We start from the raw sequence: 26,174 nt of genomic DNA on the forward strand, positions 1-26,174 counted from the left end.
TGAAATGTGTTTGAAAATTAGCCAGGGCAACAGTGGCAAGTTGATTTTTCCAGACTCCCAAGAATTGGGGGGTACTGATATTTATTAAATGAATGGACACCCCAACGTATCATACAGTATTATGGACCTGCAACTTGGAATCCTAATGAACTCATTAGCGGTGCTCGAGAACCTATCTACAATCTGAATCGTATCATTCGTCTACAGGCTGTCTTGGAAATTACTACTAACAGACCAAGCAACTCAAATACGAAATGCAATTTATCAACACAGGATGGTTCTTGATTACCTGCTAGCCGAAGAAGGTGTTTGTGGTAAATTAAATCTTTCCAATTGTTGTTTGAAAATTGATGACAATGGTGAGGCAGTTAAACAAATCACATCAGAGATAGGGAAGTTAGCCCATGTTCCCGTCCGAACTTGGAAAGACGAATACTGACTTGGACTTGTTTTCCTGGCTTCTCGGGAGCCCCTGGGTAAAACGAATCCTATTTTATTTGTTATGTGGATTAGCCACCTTATTGTTTTTGCCATGTGCTGTTCCATGTTTTATAAGATTAATTCAACACGTTATAACTAACATGCAATTTGCTACTATGATTTCACCCAATGGTGTTAAACAAATTCGAGTAGTACGCCAAAATGTACAGTCGACAATACAGATTATATAGTTAATACTATAACAATTTAATAGCAAACAAGAATCTGGGAATAATTAACTATTAACAATTCATATAACAATGTAGGCTGATTAAGAATACAAATAGAATAGCAAAGAAAACAACCGTCAGGAACACACAGACAAGGATGTGGTAACGTCTTTTATACTTTTCCACCTCTACCATAAGTTCTTGACATGTGACAGTAGAAAAACGCACCCTCTGCCTAAACAATGAAAAAAAAAAAAAAAAAGGTTTTGATTCCCCTTTATAATGAACCATACAGGTTAGACATTTAAAAAACACTCACCTTACAGGATGTTCAGAGGGGGAAATGCGCACTCCAGAGCCTTCCTCCCTGGCAGGTGACGTGGCGGTCTGATGGTGAGAAAACACTGCATTGAAAGCAAGGACCTGTCATTTGGCCATAGTGCCATAAATGTTACCATTAACAAACTTACCGGAGTGGTAAGCTCGGGAAATGGGTCCAGGACTTCATCTGGACACTCAGCAGCCATCTTTTATCGTGTATGCCTTTGAACATGTGCATGCGCAATTTTAAACCCCACAGAATGTATTGGAAAAATCTGGAAAGACCACGCAAGTGAAATCCCTATAGTCTAGCCATGATAGTGACGCATATATTAAAAAAAAAAAAAAAAAAAGAATGTTTAAAGAAACTATAGTATTTATAGTTCATTTATTACCTAAGTGGGATGCATAGTTGTAAGTGTTGGGTTTAGGTTTTGTTTTTGTAGGTTATTATTATATGTATTACCCAACCCTTTGGGTTTATTTTGGAAACCATGTGTTTGATGCAAAGTAACTTCAATGAACCATTTGACAATCAGTAAACAACAAATAACAATTTATTAACATGAACTAGAAATTGAATAACAGAATAACAGTCAAGCAAAGTCTCATGTAATGTGAAAACAGACTTCTTCACTCGTGAATCCAGCACAGTCCTGAATAATGTTGGGGTGGTAACTCCATCTGTTCCCTCCATGATAGTCCGTGCCTGGTCCTGGGTATTTCTCTTCACAAGGTGAGGAAGATGAACAGAAATGAATAACAAGTCACATGGTAACTTTGCTGGAGATCAACATTTTCCTTTTGTTTGTAGAACAGTCTCTTGCACTCTCCTTTGATATCCCATGAGTTCCACTATTCGGGATGAATTGCGAGGAGGAGATCGCACTCTTCTATACCAGCAGGCAAAGGCTGACGAATCCGAAATACATACAGCTTTCAGAAATATACAGGTATATTTCAGAATATACTCAACTGAAAATTAAGGATTTGTTTTGGTCATTAGATATTGAAAGTCCTTTAAACTCTAGTACAGGTGTTCCTTGTGTCCAGAGATGCTCCCTGAATAGCACCGAACCTGAAACAGGAGGGAATGCGACTGATAAAAGGTGTGGGAAAACGATTTTCATAGGAAGGTACCCTAATTGTACTTCCTACTGGAAGTATGGAGGTGTAAATCTTTGGAATATAAATCAAACCAGGAGAACAAATAAAGCCACCCCCCTAAAGGGTGGCCCGTTCCCATGGGAACGGGATGGTACCGGTTATGTGAAGAAAAGGCTCGAGAAGTTCTACCACTAGGTTGGCAAGGTGAGTGTGCCATGGGACCTGTTTTTCCACACATCTCTATAACTTACAATTTGACACAAGGACTCATTAGATCATATATAAAAAGATTCAAACGACGGACCAACCCTATTGTGGAAAACCCACGGGGTTTCATAGCTTTGCCCATTGGTTTTTACCATGGTTAGGAGTAAATGAATTAGAAAAAGCATTAGTGAACCTCTCTGCTACCATGGAAATTGCCATGAAATTTACTATTGATGCCATATGGGTACAACAAGAGGAAATCAAAAGCATTTCAAAAATAACTCTACAAAATAGGCTGGCACTTGATATGTTGTTTAGCAAAGAAGGAGGAGTGTGCGCAATAATAAATGCAAGTTGTTGCACATATATAGACAATGACCAGAGAATAACTTTAGACTTGGAAGAAATTTGGAAACAAATCAGAGTACTACAGGAGATTAGAAAAAATGATCTTTCTTGGGGATTTGAAGAAATATGGAACAAGTTGACTTCTTGGTTACCTAACTTTCAATGGTTAAAACAGATTTTTGTTGTATTAATCATTTCTATAATATTTGGAATATTTGTATATTATTTAGATGCATGCTTTGGTGTTTGAATGCAAGTAGATATATATGATGCAAAGGAATTTGCATGTACCTAGAAAAGGGGTGAATGATACTGAATGAATTCACTGTAGGATAGAATAATGACATCCTCAATGTGTATTGTGTTGTCAACATCTTGTAATGCTATCCTGTTATCCTATGACACCTTGTGAGGCTGTTGACATCCTGTTATCTGTTGGCATCCATCCCCTGCGTATTGTGTGTCTGCCAACATCTTGTGAGGCTGTGGACAACCTGTTATCTGGAGGCATCTTAACACCCAAGGAGGAAAGACAGATAGCAAGAGCTGACTGAAAACAGCCAACTCAGCATTTTCTGGCAAAAGGTGAAAAGTACACCGTGAGGAAGACCTACAGCCTTCCTCCCAAAGACCACCGCCCATGTCCCAAGGACCCCTGCCCACAATTCTTGGAAGAATTTGCGCAGGCAAAGGACTGATAAGCTAATTAACATACAAAGCTAGAGTAGGTGGGGTTAGGTAATGACTATGTATAGATGTTAATTGAATAGTCACTGTTTTATGGTATAAATATAAGATAGTTCCTTCAGACATGCACGTTAGGTGGAAGGATCCCCCGTGCATCCAGCGCTGCCAATAAAGGATACTTAGTCACTAAGAAATTTTGACTTTGTTCTTTAAATCAAGATCAAGAAAGCCCCACAGGCAAGCTACCTAAGGAAGCATAGTGATGCAACAATTTTACTCTAAATACAGTATAAATCCCCTAAACAAATTCACTTTTAAGGCTGACATGCTGCGCACCAGAATCTGAAGATAAGTGGACAGTGTATGGAAATATAAATTATTAACAGAGCACTTAGACTGCAGGCATGTGCTCTGAGAAATTTGCTAAAAAGAATTCTGTAGCTGGGCAAGGCACATGACTTCTCAAAGGCAATGAAGGATTAGCTACTGATGCAGTTACTCAATATGCAAGTTATTGCAATAATTTGAAAAGTAATTTAGAAAGTACATTCACAGCTCAAGTCCATTTCTGCTGGTTGTCTGTTTCTGATAACTATGCTTCACTACTGCTGCAGAGAAATGCTTATTATTATTTGCATCTCCATCTGTTTCACAGGGCTTATTTTCATGCCAGAGAAGAGCTGTCATATCATTATACACTAGCAATGTTTACTTTTATTGTCACAGGGACTGGTGTGCCAAGCAATCTGGTAACATCTTCCCCTTCCCAAATAGGAAAAGGGAGCAGCAGCAAACAGCATCGGTAACAACCACCACCTCAGTGCAACTTCAGCCCTGCAGATGGATGGTTGTGCCTGTTGCAAAGGACAGTCAGCAGGTAGGATCACTAACTATACTATGTATCTCAATAGATATCAGTCAACAAAGACGAGATCATTACTCCACATTTTCTTTCCCCTTCATCATCTGTAAGTAATCAACAGTGATATAAAACAGTCATTGCTATTCTTTCTTCCTTTTGAATAATAGGGTATATGTAAAACTTTCAGATTTTCTGTATCGGGAATTTCACAAGCTATTTGTTGCTGTCCTTTGTCTATGCTCTAGGTAACTTTCTGTAGTGTTTTTTCTGTTCAGTACTTTGGTTCTCTTACGTAGTAGCTAACTTACTGTATTTGTCCTGTTCTGCAATTAGATGTCAGCAATGTTCTACTGTTGTGCTCTCCACTGTTTAGACAACAGTTCAGCTTGCACTAGGAGTAACCCTTTGAATATACGTACACTCTTACATCAAGCTGATCCATGCTACTGTTTTGGCCTGATGTTAGCAGACTGCAGAACTGTTACAGTCAGGCAGTTTCTATTATACAGCTGTTTCTGAGACAGCAAAGTACAGAGGTGGACCCATGACTTATACTCTCCTGCACTCTAGGTTTCTGCTCTGTGGGATTCTTTCACCAGCCCCATGAGTTTAGGACATGAGCATGTGCTGACATAACTGCACACTGTGCTACTCTGTTTTCCTCTTTCACGTGTTTACTGTTCTGTCCCCATCCTCAGCCCCTGAAGACTATTCCAAACATTATCTTGGGGGACAGATGATGTCCTCAGCCCTGTGTTTATTTTAATATTTGCTTTTCTAAACTTTTCATGTACTTTTTATTTTATAAAAATTGCATTCAGTACAGCAGATTATCTGAATGTAGGTGACAAAGCTAAGGTAGATAAAGCCCTCTTTATTGAAAGGTTTCTGATAAAAGGCAGTCAACTGCCCATAAAGACTCTACATTCAGACAGGATTACAGGGAACACGGAAATAAATACTGATAAGACAGTCTGACTAATTCTATTCTTCAATAACTCTTCATCTGAGAAAGCACCTTCTCCTAGTGAGTTAAAAAAATACAATCAATAAATAATAAAGGTGAAAGACATCCCTGCCTTCAGTGATGGATAGCTCAAGGGAACTCATGGAAATGGAATTGTGTAAATGGAATTTGTGACATTCTCAAAGCACTATGTCTATTATCTTCCAAATAGGCTTTTTAAGACCTTCATAGAAGTAAACTGAATGCCTGCTAATTATTATCACCCCAGGACAAGTATGTCGCCTACTTTGGTTTTATATTTAATATTACACAGCATTTTACTTTACATATGGTTTCTTTTCATCAATATTATATTCATAGCCAATGTGGAATAAGACACAACATGTTGATAGCAACAGTAGAATTTATACATTAGTACAGCTACATTTTAACTTTGCAGTTTAGTAGCTAATAATAATTCCATAGAGCTCTAATTTGTGGTTGTTTTCACGAGACTTGTGGCAAGTGAGAAAGTGGCTTTTTAATCTTTTCCAGACTTTCATTCTGTAATTAACTAGAAGCTGCATGTTAATCTACATGGGTTTTCTTTTTTTTTTTTTTTACATAAAGAAAATTAAACACCACTGTTACATCCTCAACATATAACTCCACACTTGTAATTGTAAAAGCTTTATCCCAGCTATGTTATGATTCAACTTTATAGCAGAAATATTAATAGGAATCCTGTTAAATTTCAAACATGAGCACCTCTGACAATGTAGTAATTACTGAAGTGCTATTTGCAGATCTTGCTCCTACATAGCCCCACACTGTGACATAACCTACGAGGAGGTGGCTCATGGATCTGGCATAAACTGTGAAACCTTTTAACTTCTGTAATAAAAAGCTTACTTGTCAGGGTGGCCAATTTAAGCTTCTGTTTGCTTGCCCAAGGAAACCTGTGACAGCATCATGAAGTACACTACATAAGCATATTTCTAAATTTATTAACTACTGAGGGCATTTTACTATACTTGCGCATATAGGTTACTTGGGATAATTGGGACTTCTTAAAATCTTTTTTTGTGTCAGAAATATTTTAAAGATAAAATAGGTGACTTTAAGCATTCCATTTTCTAGATGAGAGATTTGCCTGTATGGCAAGTGTAACAGGAAGGCATCCCATTGAAATTGTGGTACATTAGAGCACTACAAAACATGTCCCTGCATAGTAGCATCATGTCTTGGAGATCCGAAGCTACATTGCTGATATGATAAAACAAACTTGCACTTCCAGAAGCAGTAGCATCTCTTTACTGAAACTATGCATCTGTCCACCTCTCTGTAGAGTTCCTCCTATAGAAACTAGAATGACACAGTAGTTTTCTGGATTTTCTCTCATCATAGCACCTTGGATCTACAGGTATTGGACCCTCCCCCTGTCAAAAGCCCAAACCCACCAGTATTATACACTGTAGAAAAGGGGGGGAGCAGTGGGAAGCATCTTTTGTCATAGCAAGTTTACTCTGTGATTGCTCTTTCCAGGACCAAATTATGCTGGATGATGCAGAGGCCAGTTTAGCACAGCTCAGAAAGTTTGGGTGTTGAAGAGGAAGATTTATTTGTAGGAGTAGTCAGGAGGCTTAAAAGCCTTAATGGTTTGTTGGCTGCTTTGACTATAAATTAAACAGGCCTTGATGAAATACAAACAAAACAAAAATCACTGTCTAATACCTATGAGAAGAACACTTGTATTGCATATAGCTTCCTTACAGCCATCTAAGAAGAGTAAAATTCATCTGATTTACAAGTCAGTTTGGTTAGTTATGCAGCAAACCTTTAGAGATTACAGGGAATTTTTATAAATGTTCATTCCTTCACCTCCGAGTTTCATGTCAATAAAAAGCAGCGGTTGCAAGCAGGAAAAAAAACCTGATCAGGGCAACAGTTTGAATGTGCATAAACACCAAGTGAGAGGAAGCATCTGTTATTCTATTTCTCTCCTACAGCATGTTAACCTCTGCCAAGCACAGAATTCACCACATTTGAAGATTTGCCTCCTGTTTATAACTGTTTATTGCTGTGAGTACACCTGCCAGCAGACCTGCTACAGACATAGGGAAAGCATGTGCATATGGGGAAGCAACAGAGGCTTTTAGTACACAGTGAATTTAAGAGACTTGAAATGCCTGTGCCAGCACATGCCTCTTGTCCGTCTGCAGGCAGAAATGTTCTTGAGTATACCAGACATAAGTGAGGTCCCTCTTCCTCCTGTACACTGAAGTAGTCCTTAACAACCTCAAGTCAACCATTTTCATCAACATGCTAAGTTCAGACACTATGCTTTGCAATTCTATAATCTCCTTGTTCATTTGGATCTGATGTGAACCTATCTGACAAGTAACCTCAGGAAGAGTGCCAAAGAGCAAATTGGCTATGATTTGCTGCAACTGCAAGTTAAAAAAAACAGTCAATCCTATCCAGAGGGGGAAAAAAAAAAAAAAAAAAAGGAGAAAAAAAAAAAGGGTAGGCTTTCTTGTAGTGGACAATAGGCATATATTTAAAATTTAGGGCTGGCAGGGCTTACTATATGCAAGGGATCCAAATTTCTGAAAAAAAGATTTAAAAAAACGATTCATAGTACATTCAGCGGGTTTGATTTCTAAACGTGCAAGATGGCCCAGTGAAGTCAGGTGCTTAAACCCAAGGCTTCCTGAATTTTACAACATCCAAAATGCAACTTCTGTTTTGAGACTAATGGAAAAGAGAGAGAGATTCATGTCTTATCAAGAAAAAAATCAGAACAGTTGAACAATTTTGCCACTACCTTATTTGCACAATGCACTAAGTTAAAAATTGTTTCAGTTATGTTTTGCTTATATTTATGAAACAAACCAGACTAACTTATTTTCCTAAGGTCTGAAATTCTCAAAGTACACTTGTATATGGTTTATGCAAAAGAGATTTTTCATTTTGAATATACTTCCCCTTCAAGATTACAAAATTTGCCTAAAGCACTGAACAAGCTCTTACAAATAGGAGATTATTAAAGCAGTCCCACAAGGAAATACAGTGAAGGGCTCCCCCCCCATAAAAATTGCCTTTTTTTCTGTAAAAGAATGCATAGCTACAGGCATGAAGTTGAAAAATTTTTAAAAAAGTGTACACTTGACAAATTTGAAAAGAGGTAAAGATTATTTTAGCATAGTTTATAAAGTGGAATTTGTAAAGATTGGTACTTAGCTTAATGCTAGGGGCTAACTTTGTGAAGTCAGCTGTTGGCATCAAGAGGAACAGTCATTTATAGATTCTGCAAGTATGATATATTAGGGTCTCAACGAATGAAAGATACCAGCTGATCTGAGCAAAACCTCACTAGATTATTTCAAACCTTTTCAATGCCCAAGTGGTGGTCCTTTTTATTTTCTAATACTTCTGCTTTCAGTAGTATTTATTGTGTCCTTTTCTTTCAATAGCACTCATTTGCCAGCATCCATGTACAATGCAGCTTCAAATGAAATTTTCAGGTATGGTTTTTTCTGCCTTTTCTGAAGATTACCCTTCCCAAAGTACTTGTTTAGAATTGAAACTATTCCCACATTCTTGTATTTTCTTTCAGCATAAACTATGGCTGTGGTTTTGCAATACATTATTTTCAAGAGTTTGCATATCATACTGTATATTACATTAGTGAACTGATTTTGCTGAAAAATGACTTGGCAAAAATGAGTTCTTTTCAAGTGAACTGAATCTGATTCACTGTGAGGCCACACAAAGAGTTGTGTTGGCACAGCTTCAAAGCGGCATGCCACGCTGTGGGAACAGAGCAGCGAAGGTCCAGGAGTATTTGAAGCTAGTGTCAGCCTCCCCCCACACCCCATATATAATGTACTACGTAAGCACAGCCAATTCCTTTATTTTAATTGAGCAGTGTTGCTGTGTGTTTTCTCTCATCTGTTCCATCTGCTTCTTCCATTGTTTACTTCCCTGATGTCTACATTTCCCTTTTATCACCTCTCCACCCTCTCAGGTTTTCTCCCCAGAATAAATACACTTTATTAAATTTACTGGCTGACATCCGTATGCAAATTTCTGCAAGCTCACTAGAAGCACATTATTCAAATAGCCTCTGGTGCTCTTTACTGTGTTAAGCAGATGAAGACAGAAACAAAAAAGACAAAGTACCTATATTTGCATTAGCATTTTGCACATTCATTTGTGAAAGGTTTGGTGCTAACCCTATGCAAACCAAAGCACAATCCACTCCTAAAAACTAATGGGAAGACTCCTGAGGATACTTGATTTGCCCTTCATCCTTATGTCCTGGCAATTACAGGAAGGATCAGCTCCAGAGGCACACCTTACAAATGCTAAAACAAAGCCTACACTAGTTCAGTAACAAGGCTTTCTTCCCACACATCTTTTTATAGCATGCTGTTGTTGATGGGGGGGGTGGGGGGTGGGTGTTAATTGTTTTTTTCCTCCTCTGACTTTTTCCTGATTATGGACTGTGCACAGATACAGTAAAGAATTACTTGAAATAACATTCATCAACTGCTGTTCTAGAAAGGAAAGAGACGACACTGGGGTTTTTGAAAGCTTCTAGGGGGGCCAATTCACATAAATATACCTGGACACTTTACCTAAATTTCTGTTTTGCTAGGCCACTTCTACGCTTCACTTGACATGATTTTGCTTCCAGTTCCTTGTTTCTGTTAATGTTTGCCCCTGTCTGGCCCTATGTGTGCAAACTCATAAAGTCTCCAGTTAGTGAGCACATTCCCAAGGTAGCTGTCAGCCTGCCTCTCTCTGTCCTCGTCAAAGTATGGAGAAACTTTCCCAGAGGTTATTTGCTGTGTACTTGTTGCGTCCCTCCAGCTCTCATCTCTGGCAGTTATTGACTTCTCTGAGCCCTCCTGTCTGAACATGAGAGAAGCGTTGTGTACTACAGCTTGAGCTGCACTTGTTGTGACAGTCACATTTCTTTTGTTTTCTTTATTTGTGCAATTCTCAAAGATCTATTTGCTACAGACATGACAAAGGACAGCTAACCAGGATCTCTGCTGGTGTATTTCACCATCCCTAGGTCTTCATGCTTTATTTAGCAATTCCTTGACAATCATGGCAGACTATTCTGCTTTGTCATTAGGCTATGATGCAGAAACATTTCATGCATTGTTACCAGAATCTGAATGTGCTAATCCCTGACAAACTTTGCAAAGCTGCAACATAAATATAAGCAAGATAACATGTACAATTGCACATGGAGGTATATACATCAGTCTCTCACACAAATATTTATTTTCCCTAACAAATACCTCTTCTTTTGTCTCACATCATATAATTATATTCCAACAGCAGGTTTAGATGTTTTTTACCTTCCTGGATTCTAGTTAATGCCTTCTCATACCTCCCCTTCTCCACTGCATTTACACTTGATTAGAATACAGGGTTTGTTGCTTCACACTTAAACATACACACCAGTTAGAGCCCATCCAATTCTTTGGCACACATGGTAAAAATTAATATGAATTTTGCAGTCTTTACTCTGCCCTCCATTTCCCTAATTTTCTTTCTTCTGATCCCCCTGTATCTGCTTTGTTCTTTATATTTATCATGTTGTAATTCAAGATAATAAAAACAGGAATGAAAACGTAGCTACTATTGGAAGCAAGTAATTCCATTACACTGTTGCTGGCACTGGCCCAGCAAACTCACTGATGCAATTTTCCTTGAGTGAGCACTTGCACTAAAGTCAGTAGGAACATTTCCATTAACAAAGTTACATCAGCCAATGTGTATCTTGAGGACGAGAGCTGCAGACACATATCCAGTTCTTAGGGTTGTGATAACACGCAGATTAAGGTAATGTTCTTTGGATCAAAATATACAGACCTCATCAAAATCAAGGACTGCAACCTGGGTACTTTCCTTGCTCCCTAACCAGTGGTATAAGGGTTTCTTTCTTTCCAAGGAAGTATTTCTCATGAGCGGGGTTACTAATGTATCCCTGAGCAGCCTTGTTACCATTCTTCATTTGAGCCTGTTACTTGCCATCTTGGCCACAAATATCAAGAACGCATCTTTCCTACCATCACCACCATTGCCCTGGTAGGCTATTACATTCTCCTTTCCCCTTCCTGCACTCTTCCCTCTTTTGGTTACACAATTCTAACTTGCTCAAGCTTTCCTTCTCTCAGTGCAAGGTCTCTGTTCCTGTTGTTGCGCCTGCCTCAAACCTTCTCCAGCTGGTCTGTAATTCCCTTGAAACCTGGCACCCAAACAGAATATTGCAGTTAAAGCAGTTCTGATGAACAGCTGAGTGACTTCACACAGGCTATCCTGCTTATGCTGTCCTATACAGCATTTCTCTCTTGCAAGAGCAGCGCAGCATTGCTCCCTTACCTTTGCTCTGCCTGTAACCCTTAGATCCTTTCCAACAGGACTGCAATTTAGCCAGTGGTATCCTGTGACATGTGCTGGAAGCTGATTGTTCCTGCCCAAGCAAAGTTCATTGTATTTGTCTTCATTGCATTTTCACCCTTACTGTTCACCTGAATTGTTAGTGTGAGCCCTCTTTTTCTGACCAATAGTTAAGGCTCACTTTTTGTTAGGATTGCTAGCTCACCCTGCACCAGTATAGGCACAGTAACTGGTGTAGTTTTCTTTTGCTCCATGTGAAAACTTATTTTAAAGTTTATAAACCAATGAATTTGCTCCAACTGCCACTGAAGCTAAGGGGGAGCTTTTTTGACTGATTTAACATCAACAATACTGGGCTTAATATGTATTGCTATATTTAAGCATTTCACCTACGTACTCAGATGTACTCCTTGAGTGGGTGGAGGAATCCGATAGTGATTAAAATTCAGGGTGTGTCCCAGCCTGCTGATCAGTGTACTAGTATGAAGGGGAATTCTTACTACTGCTAAATCCTGAAAGCTAATGACTACCAGATGCCTACTCCCTTAATCAAACTATTACCACTGAAGACAACAACAGAGGTCAAGCCATCCCTTCACTGGGCCCATTTTCACAAAATGTATTTGAAAGGCTCAAATTTGACCTCTCTTCCTTCCAGGCACACAGCCTAACCTCAGTTAAAATTTAAAGGAAGGATGAAACAAACCCACATTCTTGTCACCCACCTGGAGGTGAATCATCTGTCATTTGTTACCACAGAAGGAAGAAGAGCTGCGCATTCACAGGGGGATAAGTGGCAGTGACAGAGGTTTGAAAGAGCCTGTAGAAAGCTGGGGGAGCTAACGGCGAGACAAGTTGCAGGGAACAAGGAGGCTGGGGGAGAGAAAGCATGGCAAAGGAGGGGTGAGGAAGTAGAGACAGATGGGAGAACAGTCCAGAAAGCGATATACATAGGTGTCAGAATGTTTCTCTGTGATTCTGATCTCACCAAATTTTCTGAGTAAATCTTTCAGGAAATAAGCTCTGCAAGGATCCCCCTTGTAGAGTTTCACTACAGCCATCACACCTGTCCCCTGAAGTTATACCATGCTGCCAATTTCCTACATCCCAGAAATCTTGAATGCCTAAATACAGAGTTAGTACCATCCAAAATGAAGGACTAAACAACATTAGGACCTGCAAACTCCAACATCACAAGCACTGGCTGTACAATGGTACAATTTCTAACAGCTCCCGTTTACAAGGTTAAAGAAATAATAATGATTCATGAGACTGGCTGACACCTGGAATGATTTAATCAGGCCATCCTTAATGTAAATGACATTGACTCACATTTTGAGATGTAGGTGGAACTGGCAATTGACTTTTCCTCATAATTGTCTTAACTTGCTTTGCTAGTTAGAAATAGTTTTGTAGGTTATATTTCAAATCTGGTAATCATTAGAGGTACATTCTTTCCATAGATGTTTGTATTTATAGTCAATGGGAACATCTAGGACAGAATTTGACCTACAAACTTACATATGTAACAGCAGCCTAGATAGAAAAATCTGTATTTAAGTCTGAACCAGAACTAAAGTAAGATTGCTCGATATATACATACAAAATTAAAATATGAATGCACACATTGGGACAGGCACATGGGGACAGCCCCCCCCCCAAGTATTTCTGATTACTTCTCTTTAAGTGATCTTTTTATCTATATTTAATACAATGATATTCTCACAGATAATGGAGGGAAAAAAACCTTTTAAGTATTAGGATTAAAAGAAGATTGGAATTCTCTAAAAAGTTTAACAGAAAATAACATGTGGAAAGGAAGAAAATTATGACGTACTGGTCACCCTCCTCTGGTTTTTCATCCAGCTGAGTTCATAGTCTTTGTCTCTTCTTTGCCTTCCTCCCTACCTTTCCTCTCATCCAAAACATGCTGAGACCATGCCCCTCTTTCTGGGTATCTGCCTATTCCTATGGACATATTCCAGTCCCTTGCCATTAAAAAAATTCTCCATGATGTTACTGTGATGCAAGCTGACTGTAGTTAAGCTGACTGCAGTGGAATGTCATGACTCTGACCACAAAGATTTGACCCAATTACTGTGACCTGACACACTTGCAATCTAGTACAGCCTGAAGTCTCAGAGCAATACCCCCTGAAACCACTAGAGACTTGCATGAAAGCTGGAACCAAGCAGAACAAGAGTGAATTAAACCCAGGAGAAAGGCATTCAAAAAACCCGTAATTATGATGTATAGTTTGTTAATACGTGCTTACTTTGCCTGTTAGAAGATAGTAGGCGAGATGTCCACATGCTTTTTAAGAACAGAAGTCTTAATCCAGGAGGAAATGACAGAGCTGAGTATATCCTCTTCTGAATATGTGTTCAGCTATTAGAAACATAGTGCAATCTGTGAGCTGATCAGCCTGTAGTGAAGCTCCACTGCCGTGCAAAGTGGTGGTAAGATGGTGTGCGGTACTTGACCAGGTCCATGCAGCGTTTCGCAATTCTTACCATAAGAGCGAGGGGTTACACTGCAGTAGCTGAGAGAGCTAAAAGGGGAAGGAAGGTAAGGAACATTTCAAGTGGTCAGCCGTTGTGCTTAAGAACCACATCTGCAAATCTTACACAGCAGGGTTTTTTTCAGGTGATTTTGCAACATTCATAATATAAGGAACTCTTGGTTTTGTTTTTTCCCCACTTGTATAGTACCTATAGATCAGCCTTTACAAACTTCTTCCCCACCCCTTTAAATACCAAAGCAACATTTCCTTGCTCTGTTAGCACCATGGAGCAGAACACTGCACTGATGTGGAACACTTGTACCTTACTACAACCATGCTGAAAGTCACAGTATTTATTCCTTGTAAGTCAAGCAACAGGTAGAAGATAAAGCAAAAAAACTATCAAAGTGTCAAATCTCACTAAAAACAAACAGAAAATAAAACCACCACATCAAAAAAAAAAAGCGCACAGCAAGCTACTTGGCATTGCTTACTGGTTTTGTCTGTAAAAGCTCCTGAAAGCTGCGTGAAGAAGCTTAGGAAATATCACTCCATAATAGTCAGGATCTCATCTGGTGTAGATTCTCAGCTCTGTGTAGGGCTACACTATGTTCTTGCATGGATACCATTCAGAATCCTGCATAATTTTTGGACTTGTTTTTCCATTCTGTCAGTATCACTTTTCTGCTCTTGACGCTGGAAGACTTCCTAGCTTGGACTATGAACACAAACCAACCATATAAAATCATAACAAGTTCCACTTAGCTCTGTAACCCATCACAGACAGTGGCCTGCAGGGATGCTGAAGAAGTGGTATAAGAACAGGATGGAAATATGAAGTAATACAGTAATACTTCCCCAAAACAAGCTCTCAGACTCAAATGTCATAGTTCAGAGACTGCTTAATTTAAAAAAGAAAAAAAAAAAAAAGTAGTCCCTGTGCAGTGCCAATTACCAGATGCCTTCCTCACTTTCCAGTCTTACAAAAGCTGGTGAGCAAAGCTTCTGTTTCTACATCTTATTTTTGTCTCCTTCACTACCACTGTGAACCAGAATTCCTAAACTGAAAACCAAATCACATGTTACTTTTGGAAAAAATTAATTATCCAAATGCAAGAATATCCTTTATAGAAGTGAGCAGCTCATCATCTTTATTCCAAAAAAGAAGCCACAGAAAACCACATGATCAGATTTTGCAAGCTAGGATCTAGAACTAGGCCTAAAATTAATGTCTTGGGGGCCTGTCTATGAGGCCAAATTAACTGTCAAATTACCTTGTAACATACTATTTATTCCAAGTTCATTGCTTGTGTGTAGATATAAATGTGTACTGTCTAGGACCTTGGTGAATGGTGACTAAATGTACCCTGTAAATTCAGTCCTGAATAAGTTTTTCTAATCAAATCCTTTGTTCTGTCAGTACATTCCAGGAAGTGATTTCTGTCCTTGGAATAGTCAAAACATGTTATTGTGACTCTGCATTAATTATTTTTCCCCAGAATACTGTATTCTATGCTCTTAGAAGAAAAATCTGCATCTCCAGTGGAAAAGTGGACTCAAACAAAAAGGTGGGCTTTGCTGTGACTGCTATTATTGATAATAAATCAATTATAAATTATAATATAGAATTATAAATAAGTTATTGAAAAATAAAATAATAATTGTAGGTAATATTCTTCACTGGACTAATCCGATATCCCAGTGTTCAGAATAAACACTTAATTCTTTCCAGAAGTGACTAGCATGCAGGCAGGGAGAAGAACGGGAACAGCACCTTTAAAAGCAGTGGTCTCTGACGGTACTTCGGGGGGGTGGATACTGAGGTGTGGAATAGCTGTAGGAGAAACAAATCATGAGAGGGTCCTTAACTTTTCAGGCACAGATCAGAGAAAAAAAGGCTAGTCCAAACATCTTCACAGAAAACATAAAAGAAGAACAGTAAACACAGAGGCAGCAGCAGTGAAGCAGCCAGGCTACAGGCTCCCAGGAGACTTCCCAGCCGCAGGGAACAGCTGGAGGGCTTGCTGCTCCCTCTGCTGGAGCAGGAGCATCCCAATAGATCCACAGGAGACTTGCTGGTTTGACTCACTTGTAAACCCACAGCAAATCTCTTGAACTAGGAAGTAAAGAATAACGCAGGGTAGATTACCGTTGCTGGCTTACTATCACAAGGATTTTTTGAAGGAGTGCATATATACTTGAACATGCAGATGAAGGCAGACAGGAGAGCACTATTTCATTGTTCTTGTTTTGAAAAGAAACAAAATAAGGCAGACAAGCTGAAACCTGTATTTTTCAAATTGTATCAGGTCAGTCAAACTGGAACATAGGAGAAGCAAGCAGACCTTTTCAGTGTCATGTAATACAGAACAGCTCTTGGTTTATGACGCTTGCTCTAGGACAGATTACTTGCCATCCTTCCTGTAGCCATGTGTAGAGAAAGGCACCTGCCTTTGTGAATTGTATGTTCCTGTTGAGCACAGCCTGGCCTTAAATACTACTTGGCTTACGAATAAATAGCCTATTCTCACAGCAAACAGAGTAAACCTCTCCAAAAGTATTTTCAGGTTAATACAACGTCATGAGTTATTTAGTGTTCATGTTGGCTAACGCAAGTCATAGTAGCATGATGCATAACATCAAGAAACCATGACTCACTCACTGACACAGCTCTTCTCTTGCTTGCAATAGTTTGTGGCTGAGGTTCCTCTTTCTCTCTTGTAGAATTAAGGTCCTCTGGGCTCCGTGACACCGGACAGATTGCAGGATCTTGCACCTTGCAACTCAGCTTTCTGTCTGCTAGACAAGAGTTGAGAGCCTGACTCCTTCATGCCTTTTTATGACTTACATTACCTAGCTTTGGTGAGGAATCTGCTGCCTTCTATATATAAACATCTGACATCTGGTACAAACACCTCCAATTTTAGTTGAACTTTATAAGCATATCAGTAAAAGAGTAAAATATTTGACTAAAAACTTAGCTAGATGTAAGTTAATTGATTTTGTGGTCTCCCCAATTTAAACAGCTTCTCGTTTTTCAGTTTTCTGTCATCTTAGTGAACACCTTGGTCTGCTGGTGATCACCTAACAAATTCAATGGAGGAAATGGAAACCAAGCTCTGCAGCAGCAACAAAGAGGAAGCTTTTAGAAGAGAACTACCATACCATATAGGAGAAATAGATTTCACAGCTTCTGGGAAGAAACGTGGAAAGGTACAGCTCAGAGGAGTTTTAACCCTTCAACACTATTGCAGTTGTTCAGCTGTTACTTCCTAACATTAAATATAGACACTGTAATAGTGAGGGTCAATGTGCCACAGTGTGAGGCACCACATTGTACTTAAAGTGGGGACCACACCTTCCTGAACATGAATGATTTAAAATAATGCCTATTAATATAGAGAAAATCAATCACTTAACTTGCACTGACATGCTACAATTACAGCTGATAAGTTTTCCTTTAAAAAGAAAAAAAACCCATGTGCCCAGCTTCTTTTGTTTTGCATCATTTCCCAGTTTTAACCTCTTTCTGCCAAAAATTAGTCACCATGGATTTCAACATACTTTTGAGCTGTTTCAAGATTCTCCTTAAAGTTCCCTCTCCCTGTTCCATTAATATGTAGAGAAGAATATATATGGACAGACCTACCTCCTCACTAGTCTCTTGCATGCATTAATGCTAGACCTAGGAATTCCTTTCGGATCAGAAATCTGCCTTAAAACTTTATGATGAAAGAAAACCTTAAGCACAAAGCCAAAATATATACAGAACAGGAAGAAGCAATAGATTCATGTAACATATCCTTGAAAAACAGACAGGAAATCAGGCAAATATTTCAGCTAGTGCAGCCAAGAAATTTGTTGGCTTTGCTAGACTGCCACAGAGCTGAAGACAGTTCAAAAGGAATAGCAGCATTAAAGGAGAGTGTGATATGTCATTCTGCAACAAAGAATTAACCCACGGAACTGACCCAGTTAGCAAGATGACAATTATACAGAAGCCTGCTAAATCCACCCTCGTCTTTAGTTGTCAGGTCTTAAATAAATTTTTCTTAAATAACCAAGTTGATGATAAATTTCCCTCTGCATTCACCATGAACAATATCTCTACTGCATCCTACTGCTCATTGTTATTCAGTGATTTTTTTGTTTTGTTTGTTGAAGTTTATTAAGGTCCTGAGTACCATTCATCCTGGAATTATATTTGAAGTTATGCTCAACAAATGGAATCTACCTGCTCCCAATTTGGTTGTCTCTTTAGTAGGGGAAGAAGAAAATTTCCAGATGAAGCCTTGGCTACGAGACACCTTAAAAAAAGGACTTATAAAAGCAGCTCAAAGCACAGGTTAGTGCTTTAGGCTTTAAAGAAGGAATTTACATTGCTACTGGATTCTCACACCTAGCATCCGATGATCTTTTAAAGTCTATGGGCCTGCTCACATGATTATTTTTGGAACTTTAAGGCTTTGCTGAATGCCACCTACGACCTGTATTTAAATGGCTTTGAAAGTGGAAGTTATTGTATTAGAAATAGCAAAAATAAATTATTTCAAACCAAATTACTCTAGGCAACCATTCTTGAAGTGTAAAATTACCTGGCATTATTCCCTCAGAGATGACACTAGAAAGACAGCAGGAGATAGGACCAAATACACTGTCCCTCTTTGGTGCCATAGCAAAATAATTCTTAAAGAGAGCATAGCAATTTGACTTCAGCAAGGGCAAATTTATGCCAAACCCCAGAATTCTTGTTTTCCCGATTCTCACTTTGTAGCTACCGGCTACCAATCAAAACCATGTTACAGTACTTTTCATTTTTTGAAGATTGTTTTCTTCAAATCTAAGAGTTGAACAGGCTTTGTTAGTAAAACAGCCTGTGATTAAATTCAAGTTTAAACATAAAGACCTTGGTAACATATAATACAAAATAAGTAATCTCAGTTTCTCCCTGGCTGTTCACATGAATGACAGGAGTAGTGAAAAACATTTAAAAATAAAACCAAACCAATATCTGGGAACATGCATGGAAGTGGCTTTCATTTAAGATTACTTTTTCTCACCCCCATAGCTTTATGAAAATACCTGCAATTGAAGTGAAAATACTAAAGCATTTCACAGCAAGCTCCTGATTTAGCTTCACTGGTCCAGATAAGATTATAACAGTTCTGGTTTTGTAATGAAGCAGCCCAGTACCATTGTTCTTGTTGGTACTTTTGTACCACACAGACATTCTCTATCTCCATCTGCCTTCTCTACTTAAAACTGGACAGCAGTCCAGTCTCCAGTTTTTGTGTTAAATATTTGAAAAATGTCCATTAACTGTTTAACTAGGGTTCTCCAAATTCTTTGTCACCATAACAATACTGCTGTAAATCCTACTCTCCTGAAGAATTCACTCTCCAACACACACAAGAACAAGAGAAAGAATGCCAGGTTAGGCAGGTTATGCCGAGCTCTTCTGCTACCGGGTAATTGCACGGGACTGTTCAGTTCCCAGTTCAAGCCAACAACTTCCTCCACCCTGTCTCTCTGCTTTTCCTTGTCCAACAATCAGACCTGCTCGGTGTAGCGATGTTTCTGCTCGTATTTACAGGCAGTGACTTGACTGGACACAGCATTCTTGATGGGCATACTGACATCACAATAAAGATGGCAACATTGTATCACACGATACATGAAGCATGTTTGCTTGGGCATATAAACTTCTCGTTTTCTGTGTTAAAGTCTTACATACTTTGTATGTATTTTAATTCTAAAAGTTACAGTCCATCAAGACCTGTCTACGGTTTATCTGTCTAAAACCCCAAAAAACTTAAATCCACTAATGCAAGTAATGTTACTTGACACAGAAACATGTTCAATTATAAAGAAATTATCTAACTATTTTTAAAAAAATAATTTCAGGTGCCTGGATTTTTACCAGTGCTTTACGTGTAGGAATAACAAGACACTTAGTGCAAGCAATCCGAGATCACGCACTGGCTAGTACTTCATCCAAAGTAAAAGTGATTGCCATAGGAATAACTTCACTCAGAAAAATTCAGCACAGAGAAATTCTGGACAACACGAAGGTATTTTTTGCTTATTCTACTCGTGAGATAGGATTGTTCACAAGCAACCTGCACTTTTACCAAATCTGGAAGTAGTAGGCAGAACAATATTGATATAATTAAAAACAAGAGTGAGGTTTAAAGGGTGTGTTGGGGGAAAACGGAAATAAAGTGCAGGAAGAATTGTTAGATCATAAAGATTCCGTGCCCTGCGCGCAGTATACTTGGCAGCGATTCTGAGAACACCCAGCAGGTGCCAGCATTAGACACGAGCTCGGCCAGCAGGGTAAGGGTGAACCCAAGGGAAGAGTCATGCACCAGAAGGTACCTTAAACATATTTTTTTTTCCCTTGTCCACTTCCTGCAGAAGCACTTACTCCAAGCTATTTCGTAAATACTGTAAAAAGTATATTTTCTAGTATGGAATACAAGCCATAAATATTTCAAGACCAAGTTTTCTTAAGTAGTCATTGGTGTCCATTACACAAAAACTTGCTCAAAACCCCAGGCCAAAACCACTAGCCATGCAGGGTTTTGTCTAGTTATTGGGAGTTCTAAGGACTTCACAATGCAGGGTGAAGCAATCAGAGTTTTCAGGGGGGATCACCACAAACCCAAACAAACAAAAACCTCCCCCAACAAAACAATTGCTAAAAATGTCAAGACAAGATGATGCTGAATTGGTCTGGAAGTGGAGAGAGAAAAAAAATAATTAAGGCATGACCTTCTTGTCACTGGATATACAGTCTGTCCCAAGCAGACTATTTTAACAAAAAAGTAGCTATGTAATGACAACGAGCGATAGTTCCTCTGCGCTATTTTACTTCCCTGCAGAAGCTAAAATACAAATGACAAACACAGCCCTTTGAACCTGCAGCTAGTTCTTCTCTCAGGCTAGCAAGTACCAGCTAGTAGCTGGGAGACTGTCAGACCATCTCAGCAATTTATTGTCATAGAGCTTATTCCATCCTTTTTGCCAAGGACAGCTGTGTCTGTGTTCTACCAGGTAGGACTCTTTAGCTGGAACACTTTAAACCTATTTGTGCAGCTGAACTGGTCTGAAAGGACCTCAGAAGAAGTTCAGTTCATTGCGTTTGTGAATTTTATTCAGGAAAGTTGCTTTGGCAAATGCAAACTATTTCACCTCCTTCCCAGGCTAAGCAAATCAAAATTAATCTGGTTCTTTCCCAACCAGCAGCTACAAAACAAATGCACTGGTCTTTTTATTGTGTTAGATTTTCTCCCCCTTAACTAAAGCCCGAATTCTTTGTCAAGGAATATTTCACGTAGAACATTCCTGACCCTATGACATCTGGCACCGCGTCCACCCAAAGAGACTCTGCATTTTAGTCAGTAACTTTAAGACAAAGAAACTATAGACAAGAATGTTGATCTAAACTCAGTTCTCTTTATCCTTGGCACTAACACAACAGCTTGTTGTACAGAATAGAGCTTACAATCCACACTAGCAAGGAGAAAAACAAACCCTGAAATCAGTGGATCCCTCCCATCTCTTCTGTGTTAATGGTATGCTTTAAACATCATTGCAAGATCACTTCCACATTTTCAGAGAATAAATAGGAAAATCCCCAAAGGCCCTGTTCAATTGGTTGTTATGCCTCCAAGTCGTAATCAAAGGCCAGATCTTCAGCAAGTAGGCTTAATGGTACATGGCAGCAGAATATAGGCACACCCTCTGTCAAAACAAAATTTGAAGGCAAATTAATTGTGTCAAGAAGCTTTCCCTAACAAATGAGGGAGAGAGAAGGAAGTAAAAGAAATTTGTGGCACTTGCTGTTTGTACAGGACATGCAAATTTAGTGTTTTTCCTGGAACAGCCCTTTATGTTCCTACTCTTCCCAGAGCTGCTGACAGGGAAAGAAGCCATAGGAACACTCCTGGCCATAGCCTTTTGCACCTTGCTTTGAAGGAGATGTCTCTTCTCTGGTTTGATTGTAGACAGCTTCACTTCAGAAAGCTGCTTAAGGGCATACTACGCAGTGTGCTCAGCTCAGCATACCCACAGCATGAAGGAGCTTGTCCTCTGGGTTACTTAATTTTTTTATGTATTATTAGTGCTGCTATGAGCTCCTGGTGGTATGTTCACTGTCTCCAACATCAGTGGCTGTGGAGAAGCAGCCGGAAAGCCCCTGGGTTGGACTTTCCCCAGGATTCAACTGAACACCTGCTCTTCCTAGCAGACACCACCAAAAGTTGAGATTTAAGAAAGGTTCTAAATAAAATCTGGCTCTTAAGAACCAGAACACAAATCTCTGCTATACCTTAATGACAACTAGGTTACTTGCATAGCTACACTGCTTTGTCTAGCAAGGCTTTAACACCTGTCTGTGCTCACAAAATTAGCAGGAAGAAAATGCAATACACTGGCATAATAGCCAAGCTGACAGAGTTTTGTTCCTCAACTCACATGCACCAGGAGCTGGAAAAGAGGCATGCTAGAAGGAAGTGCAGATTTTAAACAATTGCTTTAATCTGGCTTACTTGCAATGGGACAGTGATTATTAAGATGAAAAAGAATATACAGGCTCTACAGCCTGGCTTGCAAATATGAATGATATATCAAAGTGGATGTGCAACAGAGAGAACGAAAGATTTATTAAGGAAGGAGAGCTTGAAAAAGTGTGTATGGAAGACCATACGTAGTGCAATCCTAGGGCAAGAGACTGTAACAGGTATTCTGTGTTACCCAGACAGTGGGTAAAAATTTTTTTAATACAAAATTTTATGCAAAAGTTCATTAATAATTTCAAGATACCTCTTATTTTGGGCGAGGGGCGTTGTAATAAGATTACACTTTCTAAAGTCTTCCCGTCACTTTTTCAGAATGCAATTTCCAAACTAAGAATAACCAGTAGACCTCATGTAACTGTCAATTAAATAAAGCTGCATTTAAATTGATATGGACATATAGCAGGCTAACTTACCAACCAGGCTAGGCAAAACAGTACTGAAATGAGTATCTTTGCCCCTGTTTATACCAGCTAAGACTTCAGCCTTCCAAGACCCTATAGTTACATCCACATTTATCAGATATCATGGCCACTTTCCATTTGTCCAATATTTCCAATACCTCTGAATGAATGCCTACATTCCAGATATGACTGATGTCCCTATATTTTTCAGAGCCCAGGAGGGAAACTTCAGGGACTTCAGCTTTCAGTCCTATTAAATCTGGTACCTTTCAGAAGGAACATATTCTGCTTCTCTACTCTTTTGAAGGAGTCTGTTCAAGTGTCTCAAAGGTGGCGTGATATGTCATGGTGCAGAAAACACAAAAATGGAGATGAAGTACATAAAAACATGGACCGTGTTTTGTAGAGGACATTAACGTCTCTCCTCTCTCTAGAATGAAAGTCTTGTACAATACCAATCAGATGATAATATCCAAGGCCCACTGTATTCCCTGGACCACAACCATTCCCATTTTATCTTGGTGGATCACATAACACCAGATGAGCCAGATGGAACCACTAAGCTACGTCTCACCTTGGAAAAGCATATTTCAGAACAGCGTACTGGATATGGTGGTAAGCATACTCTATATAGGCATGCTAGCTTGAATAATACTGATATTACAGTGATACTTGTGGGCTCCTGGCCTTATCACAGGTAAGGCCAGTTCTCAAATTGGACAATCATCTATTTAGGCAAGATCAAGTAATCACATTTGTCATTATGTAAGAGGGAGAAGTAAGGTGACTTCTGAGGTTGAGAAAGCTACTCTTCAAGCAAAAAATTTTTATCACATTTTTTTAAACATAGCTCAAAGCTGATCTTCAAAGCATAACTCAAATTGCCTTAACACACAAGAAATAGAAAATAAATCCAGCTTTAAGTGCCTTAGTCAGTGACTCTAAGAAATGGATGTTAATTGTTGTATGCTTATCCCCTCTCACAGACAAGGTATAGAATTGCTCTTACACTGGAAGAAAAGACTTGTTCCAAAGTCCTCTGAAATATTTTAAGCCATATTTATCTCAAGACAAAATCTTATCCTGGATAAACAACATAGCATCTAATGGCCATCTAAATCTACGTGACCTTTGTTTATAATGAGAACTGATGGAGGGCAGGCCCTCCTACTGCTATTTGTGGAAAGAATTCAGTTCTAGTGCCAATACAATTACTTTTACCTTTCCTTTGTTTCTGTAATACCTGCAGTGCTAGCACAGCTGAAACAGAAGGGAGAGCTCACTTATTCACACTTGTATGCATCAATGGAATATTCAATTACACAGCCCATAGTATGGTTGAACAGATGTACCTGAAAGCATGAATGCACCCGAGGAATGCTTACCTGGTGACTCAGACAGGAAAGACTAGGTGGACTGTAACGGTAGGCTGAGGTTGCGGTGCTGAGAATTAGAAAGTAGCCTCTTTCTGCTTGCAAACCAAATCTGATTGAAAAAGTCTCAGTGGAACAGTTTTCTGTAAAAATAATCCTGATTCATTTGACAAATATTTCATTGGACCATACTGAATTCAGTGATATCTTCTATAAACAAAACCAATGTCATTCATTTAAGCTCATATTCAAACTGAGCAAAGCTATGCGACTTTATTGAAACAAAACATTTTAATAAGGTCATGCAGAATTTCCCCATTTTTAAAAAATACTTGGAAGTCATCCAGAGGAAATTTTTGATATGCTGAACATTCTTCGCAACTAAGGACTTCCTGTCTTCCCGGCATAGTTACACACACACTACCCCTCCTCCAGCTAAATTTTATCTAAATCTATGGTAAATTAAGAATACATGAAGCCATAAACATATCTTGAGGAACCTGTAGTCACAGAGGTCACTTTTCAAACCAGAGGATCACCTTATAGAGGCATGGCAATGCTATGCCATTCACTAAAACAAGTGAAATTAGTTGCTAGTTGTGTCCTGGCTACAGCTTTAATATACCTCTCTAATCGTCCCATAACAGATCCAACAAGGAGTAAGTGGTGATTTGTACACTGCTCTGGGACACCTACAAAGGGAAATATAAAAAAATTGTTTGAACCAAATGCATTTTATCTTCCTGAAAGAGGCATTCATCTCATTATACTACTGTTTTTACTGAGCTCTTTTAGGCCAATCTATAGTCACCTTTGGATTACGGAGTTCAGCAGTTACAGTATAATTCATCTAGAAATAGATGGGCCCCTGTGGGAGGATGGCTAAGGACTGGGATACCTACACTGTTTCTTTCCCCGATATGTTAAATATTTCAGTAGCATTTCTTTTAAAATGTGTAAGATTAGGTTATTAATAATCACCACATTTAGACTGTGCTGAATGAAATTTTAAGCAGAGTAATAAAGAGCATATGTTTCCTATCAACTCATATCTGACTCATCTCACCCTGGTTGGTCTACATCATTAGCCTCTTCCTATTCTTAAATCCTCCTTTATTCGGGCTTTTCTCCTGCATTCCCCTATACCTTCCTGCACGTGCTAGGCATGTGCATAACACCTGGGACAAAATGACAGCTTTTCACTTCTAACTGTATATAAATATAAAGAGTGGTGGCCGTTTCTGAAAAACTAACAATCTTGTCTTGCACCCTAATACAGATCCATTACTTCACTATCTCATCACCTTGCAGTAAATAACTTAAGAAGTAAGAGTACTATGGCATCCAGAAGTGCCAATATTCATATTTCACAGCGGAGGTGTACTGGGGTGAGAACAGACTGATGGACTGCTTGCCAGGGATCACACACAATCTCTGAGGCAAAGGCACCTTCACCCTGAATCTTAGACTAGGACCCCATCTGCTAGGTCACAGTGTGATTTTCTTCCTTTGCCACTTCCTTCTGCAGTCACCTGCCTTCTGTGGGCTCTGATAGGTACCAAACCAGCATGTAGCAGAAGGAGTATTTTCAAGGGGCTGGCAAAAACACAGTAGTTTTATGAAAGCTGTTAACTTTTTAACGATTGAGCCATCTCTTTCACAGGAATGGGTAGCATAGAGATCCCTGTGCTTTGCTTACTGATAAATGGAGGACCAGGCACACTTGAGGTAAGAAGCTGTTTGCAACTTTAGGAAAATAAATTA

General features: G+C 39.1%; 1 protein-coding gene and 1 long non-coding RNA gene across 2 annotated transcripts in view; one reads left to right on the forward strand and one right to left on the reverse strand.

Moving 5' to 3' along the window:
- Positions 1-1,510: 1,510 nt before the first annotated feature.
- LOC119154832 overlaps positions 1,511-26,174 on the reverse strand; it is a 41,550-nt gene continuing 16,886 nt past the window's right edge. The window contains exons 2-3 of the long non-coding RNA XR_005106547.1: positions 13,827-14,102; positions 1,511-2,049 (exon numbers count right to left, since the gene is read on the reverse strand). This is a non-coding gene — a long non-coding RNA (uncharacterized LOC119154832). The remainder of the gene's footprint in view (positions 2,050-13,826; positions 14,103-26,174) is intronic.
- The window catches only part of TRPM5 (transient receptor potential cation channel subfamily M member 5), a 39,685-nt gene continuing 30,661 nt past the window's right edge, over positions 17,151-26,174 (forward strand). The window contains exons 1-5 of the mRNA XM_037402784.1: positions 17,151-17,267; positions 18,219-18,399; positions 19,959-20,125; positions 23,472-23,652; positions 26,074-26,138. Of these exons, the coding sequence (XP_037258681.1) occupies positions 17,151-17,267; positions 18,219-18,399; positions 19,959-20,125; positions 23,472-23,652; positions 26,074-26,138 (711 nt within the window). The remainder of the gene's footprint in view (positions 17,268-18,218; positions 18,400-19,958; positions 20,126-23,471; positions 23,653-26,073; positions 26,139-26,174) is intronic.

This window comes from Falco rusticolus, chromosome 10 (assembly GCF_015220075.1).
Source record: "Falco rusticolus isolate bFalRus1 chromosome 10, bFalRus1.pri, whole genome shotgun sequence".
NCBI lineage: Eukaryota > Metazoa > Chordata > Aves > Falconiformes > Falconidae > Falco > Falco rusticolus.